Raw genomic sequence first — 17,741 nt, forward strand, 5'->3', positions numbered from 1 at the left:
CCCCAATATTATTTACTACAAAAACTATCCTTTTTCCCATTGAGACACCAGCTTAATAATAAACTCAGTTTCCATATAAACTTTAATCTATTTCTGTCCTTTCTATTGAGTTCCATTGGTCTGTCTCTAGAATCTGATATTTATTCATCAAACAATCCATTATTAAAAGCTTGCTATATATGCTAGGATTTGGTTACATGGCTAGTGAGAAAGGCTATATTTCTGCCTTTGGGGAAATCTAGAAGTAAGAAAACAAAAGATCAAGAGATGAATAAGTAAATGAAAATCAATTACAACTGATAAAAGTGTTACGAAGATAGGGCACAAAATGTGGGAGAGAAAATCAATCAAGGTTGTATGCTTAGGATTATCAAGCAGAGAACTTTTTTGAAAGTGTGAGTTTTAAGCCGACACCTGAAGGATAAAGCAGCCATACAAAGAGCTCAGGACAGAATTCCTGATAGATGGAAGAACCTGATGAGAGGTCTAAGATGGAAAGACCTATGTTTATTCTAGCTGCCCAAAGGAAGCCTATGCTTTGGTGCCTAGGGAGAAAAGGGGAGAGTGTTCAATATCCAGATGCATTGTCCTTGGTTGAGTCAACAAAGACAGGCGGGACCCCTCGTTGCTAGGAGTCTGTGAAGTCTGTGAATAATGGCAATGAGTTTGGAATTTATTCTAAGTGCAGTGAGAAGGTTGTGAAAAATTTTAAGCAGACATTTCATTTTGATTGGCATCAGCATCACGTGGTGGAAAGTGTTAAAAACATAGATGCTTTATTGATATGAAATGCACAGAACTGTCAAATCCAAAGAGAGAATTAGTGGTTTCTCTGCCATTTGTGATTGCCAGGGCCTGGAAGGAATGGAGAGTGACTGCTTATTGGACACAAGGTTTCTGTTTGGGATGATGAGAATGTTCTGGAACTGGATGCTGCAAATGGTTGTGTGACATTGGGAATATACTGCAGACTGCTGAATTGTACACTTTAAAATGGTTAAGTGGGGGATTTTATATTTTGTGAAGTTTTACCTCAATTAAAATACATACATATTATTTCTAATATATGGATACAGATGTGTATGTGCACCTAGGCATACGCACACACATACCTTGGCCCTACTATAGATTTTGATTCCGTCTGGGGTTGTTCTTAGACATTTATATTAACAGGCTTCCTGGATGATTCTATCTATACTAAAATTGAGAAACCTGGCTTAATTTTTTCTTGCTCCCTTCTGTCACCATGTGAGCTCTCATCATATTTGTGCATTCATGTGCTTTTTAGAAATTGCACAGAAATATTTGAGACTTATATAAGCCATTCACATTTTTTTATTAAGCAATTATTGATATACACTCTTATGAAGGTTTCACATGAAAAACAATGTGGTTACTAAATTCACCCATATTATCAATTCCCCCTGCCCATACCCCATTGCAGTCACTGTCCATCTGTGTAGTAAGGCCATTCATTTTTTAAGTTATTTTTATTTTGACTCTTGGTCCACTATAGAAGTTCTTCTCTTAAAAAAGAAAACTGCTTGAATTTTCTTTCTTTAAATGTTTTTTTTTAATTTTCCAGACTTGGAGTCCAGCTGTGAGAAATTTCCACAAAAGGATATATTTGATGTAGAGTCATTCAGGTGGGAGATAATGGAAAGCCTTAAATGCTGTGATTTGGAGGGCTCCAGTTTTAGAGATGACTGGGAATACAAAGGCCAGTTTGAAAGACACGTTACTCAGGAGTGCTTTTTCAAGCAAGTGAAAAACATGTATGAAAACATCCCCACTTTTGAGCGTCATACATCCCTCACTCTACACCAGAACAACAGGAATGGCGAGAAACTGGTTGAATGTAATGAATGTGGGAAAGCATTTAGCCGTGGCTCACATCTTATTCAACATCGGAAAACTCATACTGGTGAAAAACCCTTTGAATGTAAGGAATGTGGGAAGGCTTTCAGTCGTGCCTCACACCTTGTTCAACATGAGAGAATTCATACAGGTGAGAAACCTTATGACTGTAAGGAGTGTGGGAAGGCCTTTGGTCGTACCTCAGAACTAGTTCTGCATCAGAGACTCCATACTGGTGTCAAACCATATGAATGTGAAGAATGCGGAAAGACATTTAGACAGCGTTCACCACTTGTTCTGCATCAAAGAACTCATACAGGTGAGAAGCCCTATATATGTAAAGACTGTGGGAAGGCTTTTATTCGTGGCTCACAACTTACTGTTCATCGGAGAATTCATACCGGTGCTAGACCCTACCAGTGTAAAGAATGTGGGAAAGCCTTTAGACAGCATTCACAACTGACTATACACCGGAGGATTCATACTGGTGAGAAACCCTATGAATGTAAGGAATGTGGAAAGGGTTTTATTCATAGCTCAGAAGTTACTCGACATCAAAGAATTCATTCTGGGGAGAAACCCTATGAATGTAAGGAATGTGGGAAGGCTTTCAGACAGCACACACAGCTTACTCGACATCAGAGAGTTCATACTGGTGACAGACCTTACGAATGTAAGGAATGTGGGAAGGCCTTTAGTCGTAGTTCATACCTTACTGAACATCAAAGAATTCACACAGGTGACAAACCTTACGAATGTAAAGAATGTGGGAAAGCCTTTATTCGTGTTTCACAACTGACTCATCATCAGCAAATTCATACTTGTGAGAAACCGTATCAATGTAGGGAATGTGGAATGGCCTTTATTCGTAGTTCACAACTTACTGAACATCAGAGAATTCATCCTGGTATCAAACCTTATGAATGTAGAGAATGTGGGCAGGCCTTTATTCTTGGCTCACAGCTGATTGAACACTACAGAATCCATACTGGTTAGAAAGCCTTGAATATTAGGGGTATAGGAAAGCTTTATGTAAAGTTCACACCTGACTCAAGATTAGATAATTTTTAATGTAATTAATGTCAGAAAACCTTCATTTGTCACTTCTGTTATGGAACATCAGATCATGCATACCAGAAGAAAATTCAATAAATGTGGGAATTCCTTTTGTCTTAGACTCACTGTTTACTAAACATCAGAGAACTTATGCTCAAAAAAACAATTTGGATATAGAAAAACAACCTATTGCCACTCAAAATTAAGTGTTAAACTTCTAAGAATTCCTCATAGGAAATGGCCCTATTAAAATACTTTGTGAATGTGCCTTCTGCCATGGCATACACCTTGCTTAACGTTATCTCAGTTCTTGCTGACTGTATAGCGTTGGGCAAATTATGCAATCTCTCTGTTCCTCAGTTCAGTTATTTTTATGCAGTGATAATTATATTTACCTAACGGGTTTCTTGAGTACTACCAGATATTTTATATAAAGCCTATGCTCAGTAAATATTAGTTATTGTCATTAATAACAGTATTACTGTTAAGGAGGTCATGTGAGTGAAAGGCCTTATGAATGTAATGAATGTCAAAAAGCCTTCATTGCCACTTGTTATAATTCAAGTCTGAAAAATAAGAGTAAAGTATAATTATCAAGTGGCCTTAGAGTAACCAAAATAAATTCACCTCCAAGTATAACTTCAAGAGAAATCAAAACTAAAATTATAAACTAGAAATGAATGACAGTGAATTCTGCATATGAAAGCCAGTTTAATATAGCCAAAGCTGTATTGCTGTCAACCCAAGGATTGAAGATAAGGGCTTTGTTCTTCAAATGTGAATCTCTAGCACCTAGTCATTCCCAGTCACATACTAAACATGTTCAATGAATGAATAGTCAACTCTAAAAGTTAGGGGGAAATCAGCACATAAACCCAAGTCAAATAGTAAAAATGACTATTAAAACTAAAACTAATGAAAAAGAAAATAACAGCAGACTTAATCTAACGAGTTTTTATTTAACAATATAGTAAGGTAGATAAATAACAACTGATCTAGAAAAAAAGTTAGCATTATGAATGAGGAAGGAGTGGATTTTTTAAAAACTCGTTACCATGCATGACTATTCTAATATATTTGGAAGTCAGTGAGAATGGATTTTTACAAAACTACCAAAATTGCTTCAAGATGTGGAATACCTGAATAAAACAATGTAGAAAAACATGTCACCAAGAACTGTCCCTTTAAAGAAAACAGTCTAACCTGTAAAACTTCAAGGAACAGATAATCCACAAGAGAGAAGCTTGTTAGTTTATTTTTAAGGCTAAATAAAGTTATGATAAAAACTCAACAAGGACAGCTCCCAAAAAGACAAATTATAGATGATTATCATATGTGAAGATAAATATAAATAAAATTTCTGCTAATTTAATCCAATCTGTTCAAATCAAGCAAATTTTAAATGAAATGTCTGGAATTTCACCTGTTCTGGATTATGTTTTCAGAATTTTGGTATTGTAACCTCCAGGAGATAACAATGACAGGATAAAAAGACTTGATCCAATCCCAGTGACATCTGGATCAGGGCTCATGAGTGAATCTAAGGAATCTTAAGAAATGGATCCCTTCAGCCGGTGGAATAGCCAGGCAGTGTCTGGGGCAGGGAGTCTGTTGTGCCCCAATGCCATCCATCTTAGTCTTTTCCTGAGTGTTGAGTAAAAGCACCTGAATTCTTCACATCTGCCTACAAAGGATTAGAAAGCCTTCTGTATGTCATTTTTCTTTAAATAATTTAATGACTAGGATGTACAGTTGGGGAGCTCAAAGCTTTATATTAAAAATTATCATTTTGAATAGCTAAAACACATACACAGGATAAAAATTCTTAAGTTAATATTTGGTATACAGACATAAGTGAATCTCCGCACCATCTCTGCCCCTTCCCATCCTATTACCCTTTAGGTAGCAATCACTGCTATCAAGTTCTTATATGTTGTTCCTTATTTTTCTGTTTGCTTAAATATGGAAATATGCATAACATTATTGAAAAAATTCACTTAAGTGGTAGCAAATTTCCATATATTGCTATTTTTCCTTATCCATACATCTTGAAGATCAAACTACATATATGTATGTGTATGTATATACACACACATAGAGCTGTCTTACTATTTTTGACAGCTGAATAGTATTCCGTCATGATTTCATAATCTGACTTTATTAATTTGGGTTTTTAAAATTATTTTTTGCTCTTTCAGGCAATCCTGTAATAAATATCTTTGTATATAAATACCTTTGTATATGTGTGATATATCTTTAACATAAATTCCTAGAGGAAATATAAGATCAAGATGTATATACTTTTTTAAAACTTTCTGCTCACACAGTATCTAATAATGTACCCGCTATGCCCCTGTCACCAGCTTCAGTAATTATCAGCTCATGGCCAGTCTTGTTTTATCTATCCCACCCACTCCCCACTCCATGTTGTTTTTGAAGTAAATCCCAGATATGTTATCTCATCTAAATATTTCAGTATGTATCTCTAAAATATTTCACAACTTTAGAAAAGATTTTAACTGCTTTAACAAAATGGACAATGCTTAATGCTATCAACATATCTGATAGCCAGTGTCCCAATTCCTAACTTTTTCATAGATGTCAATTGAGAAAACGTTACCAGGATCCAAATTATATCTACAAATTGCAGTTGATTGTTAATGTCTCTTAAGTCTCAATCTGCATTCTTCCTCATCCCTTTTGTTTTTGCTGGCAACTTATTTTTTGAAGAAACTAGGTTAATTGCCTTACTGAATTTCTGAGAGCCTAGTTTTTGCTGGCTGCATCCCCATGGTGTAGTTAAACATGCTTTCTATCCTTAGTATTTCCTATAAATTGGTAATTGGTATCTAGAGGCTTGATCAGATTTAGATTTTTTGTGTTGTTTTGTTTTTTTTACTAAGACTGCTTATAGGTGGTTAATATTGACACACAATATTTAGATCTTTCTTTTTATGACAGCAGCCATTGATATTTGATTAATATATCTTCATCTGGGATTGCAAAATGATGAAATCCTATTATTCCTCTATTAGCTAGAAGCTTTCATGAAGAAAAATTTCCCTTTAGTATGTTTAAATACATTTAAGTTGTATCCTCATTGACGCTCAAAGTTGTTCCATGTTTAGTATGTGGGAGCCTTTTCTAGTCAGCTCCTCAGTCCTTTTGATATGACCCCAGCAGTCTTCGATCACTTGTTTGCTGTTTGCCACAACAAGATGTTCCTGGCTCATCTTGTTCATTTCTTACCTCCCACCTTGAAGTAGCCATTTTCCAAGGAGTCCTCTTTGGAAATGAGGACTCTGGAGGTCACGGAAATGAAGAAATGAGGTGCTCTTTGGAAAGGAAAGTACTTTCATTTTGGTACTTTCTCAAATGGTATTTAGAAACCAGACTTAGTTTGCTAGGAGTACTTCATTGTCCTGGCTGGACTTTTTAGATATATGTATACATTTTAAGCTCTTTATTATATACATTGCTTAAGTGCCTTCAGGATGATTATGAATATATGCATATACTCACAGAAGAGATCCCAAAACACCACATTCATCTAACCCTGGAGAAAACATTTATTTTGCACATAGGCCATTTGATGGGTAAAAAATGGAAAAGTCACTTTTGTTTTCACTTGAATTCATTTGATTATGGTTAATATAGGTGACCATTTTTCACATATTTGTTTACCATTGGTATTGCTTTTAGTATGGTGCTGAAAACAGCTGCTCAATAAATATTTAATTAGTTGTATTTTGTATCCTTTGTTCATTTAATATTAGAATAGTCCTGTTTTTCTTACTTAAAAAAGCTATTTTTGTAAGGAATAAATGCGTGTAAAGTTCATGCCTCAGAATCACCAAGTGTTAGATCCTTGCCTTGTTGTTTTGCATTGTCACTTGTCTCTTTTTTTTTTTTTTTATTTTGGTATCATTAATCTACAATTACATGAAGGACATTATGTTTACAAGGCTCCCCCCTTCACCAAGTCCCCCCCACATATCCCTTCACAGTCACTGTCCATCAACCTAGTAAGATGCTGTAAAATCACTACTTGTCTTCTCTGTGTTGCACAGCCCTCCCCATGACTACCCCCACACTATACATGCTAATCATAATGCCCGCTTTCTTTTTTCCCCGCCCTTATCCCTCCCTTCCCACCCACCCTCCCCAGTCCCTTTCCCTTTGGTAACTGTTAGTCCATTCTTCGGTTCTGTGATTCTGCTGCTGTTTTGTTCCTTCAGTTTTCCTTTGTTCTTATACTCCACATATGAGTGAAATCTTATACTCCACTTGTCTTTCTCCGCCTGGCTTATTACCCTCTAGCTCCATCCATGTTGTTGCAAATGGTAGGATCTGTTTTTTTCTTATGGCTGAATAATATTCCATTGTGTATATGTACCACATCTTCTTTATCCATTCATCTACTGATGGACATTTAGGTTGCTTCCATATCTTGGCTACTGTAAATAGTGCAGCGATAAACATAGGAGTGCATCTGTCTTTTTCAAACTGGAGTGCTGCATTCTTAGGGTAAATTCCTAGAAGTGGAATTACTGGGTCAAATGGTATTTCTATTTTGAGCATTTTGGGGAACCTCCATATTGCTTTCCACAATGGTTGAACTAATTTACATTCCCACCAGCAGTGTAGGAGGGTTCCCCTTTATCCACAACCTCGCCAACATGTGTTGTTGTTTGTCTTTTGGATGGTAGCGATCCTTACTGGTGTGAGGTGATATCTCACTGTGGTTTTAGTTTGCATTTCTCTGATGACAAGCGATGTGGAGCATCTTTTCGTGTGTCTGTTGGCCATCTGAATTTCTTCTTTAGAAAACTGTTCAGCTCCTCTGCCCATTTTTTAATTGGATTATTTCCTTTTTGTTTGTTGAGGTGTGTGAGCTCTTTATATATTTTGGATGTGAACCCTTTATAGGATCTGTCATTTAGGTCACTTGTCTCTTAATTTGCCTTTTTTCTTCTTCTTTAAGAGAGAAATTGAGAGTCAAAGAGGCTAAATTGCTTGCCCGAGGCCTCTTAAGTGGACAATCCTAAATTCAAGGACAAGGGCAAGATAGAGTTTCATGTATACAGCTTTCAGAATGTGTAACTGTGAAAAGGACAAATCAGTATTGTTTCAGATAATTTATAAAATGCAGACAGGTCATTGTCCTAACACAGAAAGGGGCAAAGCTAGGAACAAAGGAATGAGCTCAGTAAGAATCTTTAAAATTGTTTTTGTTTTGTCCTTATAAAAAGTAAAAATGCTCAAATAAAAGAATACAGAGAATATAGAGAAAAACATAAGGGAAAAACATTTTTAGTACCTTCACTCAAACATAAATGTTATCACTCTTGCATACTTACTTCTAGCTTCTGAGTTTTTAAAAATGCATAGAAAATTTCAAACATGCACAAAAGTAGAAAGTACAGTACCGTGAACCCTTATATTCTTATCAGCCTGCTGTAAAAACCATCAACCCATGGCTAGTCTTGTTTTGTCTCTTTTCACATCCACTTTCCCTTTTGCTCCATTCTTTTGAATGCAGAACTCAGATATCTAATGGTGATATCTACAAATATTTCAGTAATTATCTCTAAAAGGTACTTTTTAAAAAATGTCAGTAAAAATTTGTAATCCCAAACCATTAATAGGGAAGACAATTTTCTACCAAATCTGTGAAAATAGGATTCTCATTGTGATTGCAAAAAAAGTTGTGTCCTATATATTAGGAGAATTAGGAATTTAGGAAAAGGTTCTTCTAAGAACAACATTCTATTCCAAATTCTATTCTCAAAAAAGAATAATTTTCAGGTGGAATTGTGAAATGTGAAGGTCTTTTTGCAGTTTGTACCAAACAAAATTGAATTGGTACAATTCTTACCATAATTCTAAATCCTTGACATGTTGAGAATTGTTATCTGCTACTTTGTTTCTGGGAGGCAATCAGATGTTTGCTGAAAAAATAATAGTAATAATAGCAAATTTGAGTTAATAAATTAGGCGAATGATAGAACATTTTTGTGGGGAGAACATCTAAGTGGGGAACCTTTTACTGAAGGAAAAATTTAGAATAGAGGTGAAATGTATAGATATAGGTGACTTCCACTTAGAAGTCACCAAGCCTTAAATTCTGGTTAAAGGAGAATTTCAGAAGTCATTCCAAAGAATTCACATATTTTAATTTTGGAAATAAAGTTTGATATTTCACCTTTGTCAGATTTGTAAGCAAAATTGATGCAAGAGCTTGCTGTACTACTCCGCCTAGCAATCCATCAGGTATCTCAGGTGTAGTATCTAAAACCAGATTTATAATTCCACTCTCCCTACCTTATAGCTCCAGAATCCTCTTTTCCTTCCATATTTTAATATATCTTGCTTAATGATGGCACAGTCTGCCTGGTCTTCCAAGCCAGAAACAGACTGTCAGCTAAGACTTCGGATACGTTATCTTCCACATTTAAAATAATAGCTTTAGAATCAGGTCTGGACTTTTACACTTTGATGATGATAATCTGGCCTCCCTAAACTTTAGTTTGGGGCTCATGGTTCATAACAACACCTCATGGAGCTACCATGAAAACTTAACTATGAAGTACCTAGCTGAGTTTCCAGCAAATAGCCTAAAATCAGAATGGAAAGTTTGATATTAACCTAACAACTCAAAAGTTGCCTAATTAATTTCAGGCATACCTAAACTGAGCCATTCCTAGTCCCATAAATAAATTCCTTTAATTCTGTTCTCTCTCTCAGCAAATGACCCCTCCCCCACCCCCACTGCCCATCCAGTTCCCCTGGCCAGACACGTAGGGATCATCCTTGGCTTCCCTCCTGCTGATAATTTTGAAATAGACTTTGCTTCGATCATTAGGACAGTTCTGGAACACACGCACACCCTGAGGGGCAATAATGAGGTATCTATTAGAGTAACAGGCTCTGCCCCAGTTCAAATCCTAGTGCTGCTGCTACCCGACTTGCTGTGTGACCTTGAACTAGTTTCATACTTTGTATCTAGGCAGTAGTTTTGTTTGTACAGATATAAATAATATATTCTTAGAACATTTGTGGAACATAGTAAAATTTCAGTACATTTACTTCAACTCAGTTCAACAGTATCTATTGAACACTGACTATATGCCACACGCTATTTTAGGCACTGGGGATACACTGGTGAACAAAACAAAAAGCCCCACCTTTATGGTGGTTGTATTCCAATAGGGGAAGAGGGACCAACAATAATGGGTAAATCTGGCAGGTAGTATGCATGAAGGTAAAAAACGGCAAGGTAAAGGAGATCAAGAACATGAGCAAGGTTGCAAAAACAGTTATTACTAGTTATCGTCATTACCTCATTAATTATATTCCTTAATGATTTATACATTTGTTGTGTTACTATTTATAATTATTAAGTGATGATTCTTAGTCAGTATATTCTAATCATTTTTTATCATGATTTTTATTACTGTATTCAGCACTCATCATCTCTTACCTGCCACCAGAGAGCTGGGTCTAAAGCCAAATCCTAGTGCTGCTACTTCACTTGCTGTGTGACCCTGAACTAGTTTCACACTGCCGAAAATAGCGTGCGGCATATAGTCAGTGTTCAATACTGTAAATGTCCTGAAATTTTACTCTATCACATCAGTGGCCTTCCCTCGCTTAAGGAAAAGAGGCCAAGCTCCCTCAGCTACCACTAAGCGCCCCCTTGCCCCTCCACCCGGGACCCACACCCTGCTGAGCCATTGGCTCCATCTCAGCCCTCCCTCTGGAACTTCCGAAGCCACTTGCACTTCATCCTCACAGCACATTACCTCCTGGGACGTGATGAAATGAGAGAAGGACAGGCTCACTCTTGATCTCATCTGAAAGAGGAATGCTATAGTCAAAAAAACCCCGAAACATCAAGGTACAGGGTAATGACCGTCACAGCTTCGGATACCCAAGGTAAAAATAAGAACAGTTTAGTGCTAATAAACATACTTTCAGACATAAAAGGATATCAGAGTCCCTTTTAGTCACCAAAGTTTTTTGAAACATTATTTAGATAATGTTCAGTTAGAAAATTAATCATGACTATTGTTTCACCTGACAGAACAATCCAGTCGTAGACTTCCTAAGAGAGGGTATCAAGGTCATCAATCTACTTGCTCATCTTTTTACTTCAATGGAAATAAAAGTGACTCTGGCAGTTTAGAACATCCCTGGCTTAATTAACTTTGCTGAAATAATCTGAAGGAAAGGGAAAAGTACCAGGAAAGATAGATTTTCCAGGGCAGTCCTTCACCCTTCTTTAGATGCCCAGAGTCCTGATATGGGCCTGGAAGGAAAGATGCTCCAAGCTTTAGCAAGGAAACCCATGTTCACCCTTGTGGATCATGGACAGCCTCTGAGGACAGAGCCATTGAAATCCAGAGGGCATCCCCTGGCCTGGGCTCCTCCTGGGGATGGCCGGGGTCTTGAGACACGTTAGCTAGGGAAGGACAGAGAAAAGGCCCCCAGACTCAACAGACTATGCCCCCTACTGCGAATATGTCTACACCTATCTGACTATCTGGGGGCTCAGTCCTCACTCTGTGGTACCCATACACCCCTCTGACACCCAGACACTCCAGCAGCCCTTTCCCCTCATACCCACACTCAGCCCCCTCTCTCTCATACACACATTGTCTGGGGATGTTGTAAGAGCCCCATTTTACAAATGAAGAAACAGACTTGGGGTGAGATAAGGAAGGAGCAGAACCAGAATCTCAATTCACACTGGGTTTATTAGAGATCCTGAAAAGGTACCTCACTCAGTCAGAAAGGAAGAGCCAAAATATTAACAGAATGGGAAAAGCAAAACTGAAGTTGCTTAAAAGCCAAAACAGTCCTTTGACATTATATAAGCCCTTGCCAATGCCAGTCCCTGTGACAGGCTTCTATTTTCACTCACATTTAATGACAGGGTTACAGGCAGCACCATACCGAAGTAGGTGGCTCTTAGGCCAAACAATAGCTCCCAAACATGACCACATCTTGAGCCTAGAATCTTAAATGGCAAAAGGGCCTTTGCAGATACGATTAAATTAAGGGTTTGGGGCTGGGGAGAGTATCCTGGATTTTCCAGGTGTACCCACTGTAATTACAAGGGTTCTTCTAAGGAGGCAGAAGATCAGAGTATTAAGAAATGTGACAGTGGAAGCAAGAGATTGGAGTGATCCTCAAGGGGTCACAAGCCAAGTTATGCAGAAGGCCTCTAAATGAGAGAAAAGAAAGAAAGAGAGTCTTCCCTGGAGCCTCCAGAAGGAACCAGCCCTGCCAACATCTTGGCTTTAGCCCAGTGAGATTGATTTTGTACTTTTATCTCCAGAACTGTAGGAGAATAAATGTGCATTGTTTTAAATCACTATTGTATTTTGTAACAGCAGCGATAAAAAATGATGGATACAGTATACAAGGTTAAAAGATATTTGGTTGGCAAATTTTCAGGAGTGTATTCCTTAATGAGTAATAATATTATTTTATTACAATAATATAGTATATACTATATATTGTATTAATTACTATAATATAATATTAAGAGATAAAATGTTATGTTATTTTTGGAATACCATTGGGAAGCAAACATTAAAAATATATGTCTTACATGATCACAAATGCTACTGCAAAATTAAATATATTTCATGTTTTCAAGAAGCATAATAAGAAAACAAGGAAAAAACTGAAGGGAACTAAATTTGTACTCTATTTTCAAAATTCCTAAGTAAAAATGGAAATCCTGCCTTTAGGAAACAGTAATATTGTCTTGGAAAAGCATCAGATATGTTTAAAACCACACATAATCAGAAATATAAACTTAATATACAAAATCCTGATAAATTTTGAACATTGGCTATTACAAAATTGCAAGACAGATAGGTCTTTGGTAAATATAGCCAAAGACAAAGTGAAAATCTTGAAAGCAAAAGAGAGAAAGGAGCATTCCTAGGTAAGCAAAATCTGAGCGAGCTGCAAGAAATGCCAAAGAAACGCTTCAGGCTGAGATGAAAACACACTAGAGTAACTAAAATCCACATGAAGAGGTAAAGTTCACTGGTAAAGATAAATATAAAAGTATTCATGTATTTTTTGTCTATAACTCCTCTTTCCTATTTGATATAAAAGACAACTACATAAAGCAATGATTATAAATCTGTTGATAGGAACACTGTATAAAGATGTAATTTGTGATAACAGCATAAGAAGATGGAGCTGCATAGGAGCAAAGCTTTATGTGCTATTGAGGTTCAAGTGGTATTAATCAGAGACCTAGATTTTTATAAATTAATAGTTCTTGAAATTTCATTTTTAAAAATTAAATATTTTTTAATCTGGAGAAATATCTATCTAAATTCTTTGCCCATTTTTTTAACCTCGATTTATTTGCCTTCTTGTTGTCTTTTATTTTCAGTTGTAAGAATTCTTTATATATTCTGGATACCATGCCCTTATCAATATATGATTTGAAAACGTTTTCTCTCATCCTGTGAATTATCTTTTCACTTTCTTGATAGTGTCTTTTGATGTACAAATGTTTTTATTTTTGAAGAGCTCAACTTTGTTTGTTGTTGCTTGTGCTTCTAATGACATAGCTAAGAAATCATAGCCTAATCCAAGATCATGAAGATTTCCTCCTGTTTTCTTCTAAGGTTCATAGTTTTAACTCCTTATAATAAATAACTTTATTTATACACTCTGAGCTAATTTTGGTATATGATGTGAGGTAGGATCCAACTTAATTCTTTGCACATGGATTTCTAGTGGCACCATTTGTCTAAAAGACTTATTCTTTCCCCCATGGGACTCTCTTGGCACCGCACTTTACTCTTATCTTTCATATTATCTTTGACCACAAGGTTCACAACCATGCTCTTGGTATGAGGAGAAAGAGAAGGAAGGAATGGTGACTAGTAATATGCTTTTAGGAAATTTGCAGAAAAGTTCACCCCTTTAGTCAAAGTTCTGAGTTTAATTGCATATCGGCACTTCTACTTAGTTTTGAAGTGAAATGCAAGAGAATTTTATCTGCTCTTGGAAAAATAAATTTTCAATGGAGTTTCAGTTACAGACTTTCAGTGAAATTTTTGCAAAGGACATTGTCATATGAGACTTTAAAAATCCAACTATATACCTTATTTGAACTAATATTAATTGTCCTTATGAAGGATGGTTTTATTATCAGAAGAAAAAAGAACAATGAAATGAAGATGTGTTCAAATTCCACTGCTGAATCTGGAAGCATAAATAGTGGAAATATTGAGAAAAATGTTGATTCAGCAGACTTTTTTGAGCTGCATTATAAAAGGAAATAAATGCAAGACTTTATAAGGAGGATTATTTAAAATACGGCTTTCTCAAATGTATGGAACTCAATGAAAATTATATGCTACAATATGTTCTCTGTAATTATATCCTTATAAACATTTTTAGTTAAAGATACCTGGACATATGGCACACCCACCTGTTGGTATGTCTGTAGGACACTGATGTGCTACCTGGGTCACTGATTCAGGACCAAGGCATTCAGCCTTTCATCTCTTGGAGCATTGGCAGGTGATGCGTTGCAGCTACGTTCCTCCTCCTCCCAGTGAGTGCTTTCAGCTAGAGGAAGACTTCAGTGTAATACCCCTTTCCTAAGGGCAGCTTATATCCAATTCCTAGTTGACACTATAGATTCCATCCCATTTGGGCAACTCGGTGGAGCCATCCAAATTCCATAGCTCCCCTAGGGCTGATATAGAGAACTCAAGGAAGAAACCCTCCCAGGGCTAAGATCCAGACCTTGTTGGAGAGGGCATGGCTCACTGACTGGCAGAGAAGTCACTTTGGTACTGTGCTGGTGGATCTTGATGAAAATCCTCCCTTTGGAATCTTGCCCTTTGGAAACCCACCTCTACTGTGCCAAGGAAAGCTGTTCAAAGGACAGTGTGTCACCTGAAGGACTCTATTACAAAACCAACCGAGGCGGACGCTGAGGGGAGCAGCTGGCCACTAGGTGCTGCGGACTGCCATGTATTGCAGGATGCTGGTTCTGGAGAAGCCGAGAATCCTATAGGAATCTGGTGCTACAGAAACTACCTACACTGCAGGAGCTGGGTATTGGGGAAGCCAAGAATGCTACAGGAGCCTGATAATTAAGCACACCAGAAACAGCAAGCAAAGCATTTTTCATTCTGCAGCTCTTTCCATCAATCTCTACTGATGAAGTTTAGCATTCTGCCAGAGGCAAAGGAAAACAAATTTAATAGACCCAGACCCATCTTCAAAGAGCAGACAAAAAGGGTGAATTTAGAGCTCAGAGACAATAAATTAAAAAATCAGCACAATCTTCCCCTTTAATCAACACTCATATGTACCCTATATATACATTGAACTATACAACAAAAAAATCATTTTATCTTTTTCCCTAACAAAATACATCTACCCTTCTTACAAATGAAGTTCTCACCCTTTCCCCCAAATGCGGAGATACACTGATCCAAGAGTCATTGCATCTATCATTATTATATTAATTTCTCCTCAAATTCAATCACAGTCCATTTATTTGTGTGAACCAGGATTCTCGTCTTTGCACAAATCAACAATAAAGGACTCACGGATGGATGAAAGGATAGATGGATGAAGAAAAAGTGGTATATCCACTTAATGGAATATTATTCGGCCTTAAAGAAGAGTGAAATTCTGACATACTTTAACATGGATTATGCTAAATGAAATAAACCAGATACAAAAGAATAAACATCATATGATTCCACTTTCTATAAGATGCCTAGAGTAGTCAAATTCATAGAGACAGAATATAGAATGGTCAGGTGATATCAAGGAAGATGACAAGAGTCAGAAATGGTGGGACTCTCCACATAGACAACAATTTGTACTGGCAGAATCTTTCTGATGTAACTATTCTGGAGCTCTAGAGTTTATTTAAAGGCCAAAGGCTTTAAGAGGAAGCAAATTGTGGTGAATTTTGATCAATTTCAGTTGTTAGTGTAGTATCAGCTACCCATCCTCTATCTCCCCATGACAGGCAGACATACCAGTGTTCCTAGAGCAGCTTTAGGGAGCCAGGGTGGGCAATAAGTATCTTGTCCCCCAAACATCAGGCGTCTGTGGTCTCAGCAGATTACTACTTCAGGTCCTGGAAGTGCAGATATAAAAGCATGCCAACATTGTTGCAAACTCACCAGCTGAAGTGGCTTCCAAGAGATTTAAAAAGATAGTGCCTATTTTGTTTGGTTTTGTTCCCTTTATTTTTCCCTTTTTCCCCATTTTGGGAGCCAGACATTCAAGGAGTAGGACATTCAAAACCAAACCAATAAATAAGGGAATTTGGAAAGGCACTGCACATGCCCAGGGAAAAATACAGGCTCAGAAAAGACCTGAGAAGACCTTAACTTGACACCTCAGGCTGATCCTTAGCACAGACACACCCCACATCCATCAAAAGAACAACAAACCCTGGAGGAGGGAGAGAATCTGGTTTCCAGATTTATCACACAATAAAATCCAAATGTCCAGTTTTAACAATTAAAAAAATTACAAGATGTACATAGAAACAGGAAACTATGGCCCATTCTTAATAAAGGAGAAAAATAGAAACTATCCCTGAGGAAAACCAGATGGCAAACTTAATTTAGAAAAATATTTTAAACTGTCTTAAAGTGCTCAAATAGCTAAATCAAGATGGGGACAAAGTCAGGAAAATGACATATGAGCAAAATGGAAATTTTAATAAAGGCAGAAAATACAAGAAGGAACAAAAATAAATATGGGGTGGTGAAAACTACAATAATTGCAAATTTCACGAGAGTATAAAAACAGATTTGAGCAGGCAGAAGAAAGAATCAGTGAATTTGAACACAGGACAATGTATCAAGTCTGAGGAACAGAAAAAAAAAAAAAGGTGAACAGAGCCTATGAGGCCTGTGGGATAACATTAAACAGACCAAAAATGTATTATGGGAGGGAGTCCAAGGAGGAGCAGAAAGAAAGGAGCAGTGGCATTCTCTGGAGAAATAATGGCCAAAAACTTACCAAATTCAGTGGAAAACATGAACATCCAAGAATTTTAAGGACTTCAAAAAGGATGAACTTAAAAAGACCCATTAAAGTATAAAAACAAAGCAAAACTGAAGGAACAAAATAGCAGCAGACTCAGACTCCAAGAAGGGACTAGTGGTTACCAAAGGGGAGAGGTGGGAGAAGGTGGGTGGGAGGAAGGGAGAAGGGGGTTAAGGGGCACTATAATTCGCAATCACAATATAGGTAGGTCAAGGGGAAGGTGGTACAACATGGAGAAGACAAGTAATGACTATAGCATCTTACTACGCTGATGGACAGTGACTGCAATAGTGGAGGTGAGTACTTGATAATATGGGTGAATGTTGAAACCACAATGTTGTTCATGTTAAACCTCCATAAGACTGTATATCAATGATACTTTAATAAATAAAATGATCATCAACACCCGCCCAAAAAAAGACCCACAAATGAGATATAATCTATCAAAATACAGAGAATCCTGAAAGCAGCCAGAGAGAATTACTTGTATGTACAAGAGATCCTCAATAAGATTATCAGCAGATTTCTTACCAGAAACCTTGGAGGCCAAAAGTACTTTAAATAATATATTTAAAGTACTGAAGAAAAAAAAAACCCGTCAACCAAAAGTTATGTATCACACAACATTGTTCTTTAAATATGAAGGAGAAATTAAGGCATTCCCAGATAAACAAAAGCTGAAGTTCATTGTCACTAGACTTGCCCTGCAATCAATACTAAAGGAAATCCTTCAGGTTGAAAGGAAAGGATGCTAG

General features: G+C 37.0%; 1 protein-coding gene across 14 annotated transcripts in view; it reads left to right on the forward strand.

Annotated features, from left to right (window-relative positions):
* ZNF565 (zinc finger protein 565) overlaps window positions 1-3,027 on the forward strand; it is a 33,508-nt gene extending 30,481 nt beyond the window's left edge. For all 14 annotated transcript variants that reach the window (XM_073226269.1, XM_073226268.1, XM_073226270.1 and 11 more), the window contains one exon: window positions 1,586-3,027. In XM_073226269.1, coding sequence (XP_073082370.1) covers window positions 1,586-2,853 — 1,268 coding nt within the window. In that variant the 3' untranslated portion in view covers window positions 2,854-3,027. The remainder of the gene's footprint in view (window positions 1-1,585) is intronic.
* The last annotated feature ends 14,714 nt before the right edge of the window (window positions 3,028-17,741 follow it).

Source organism: Manis javanica, chromosome 17, assembly GCF_040802235.1.
Source record: "Manis javanica isolate MJ-LG chromosome 17, MJ_LKY, whole genome shotgun sequence".
NCBI lineage: Eukaryota > Metazoa > Chordata > Mammalia > Pholidota > Manidae > Manis > Manis javanica.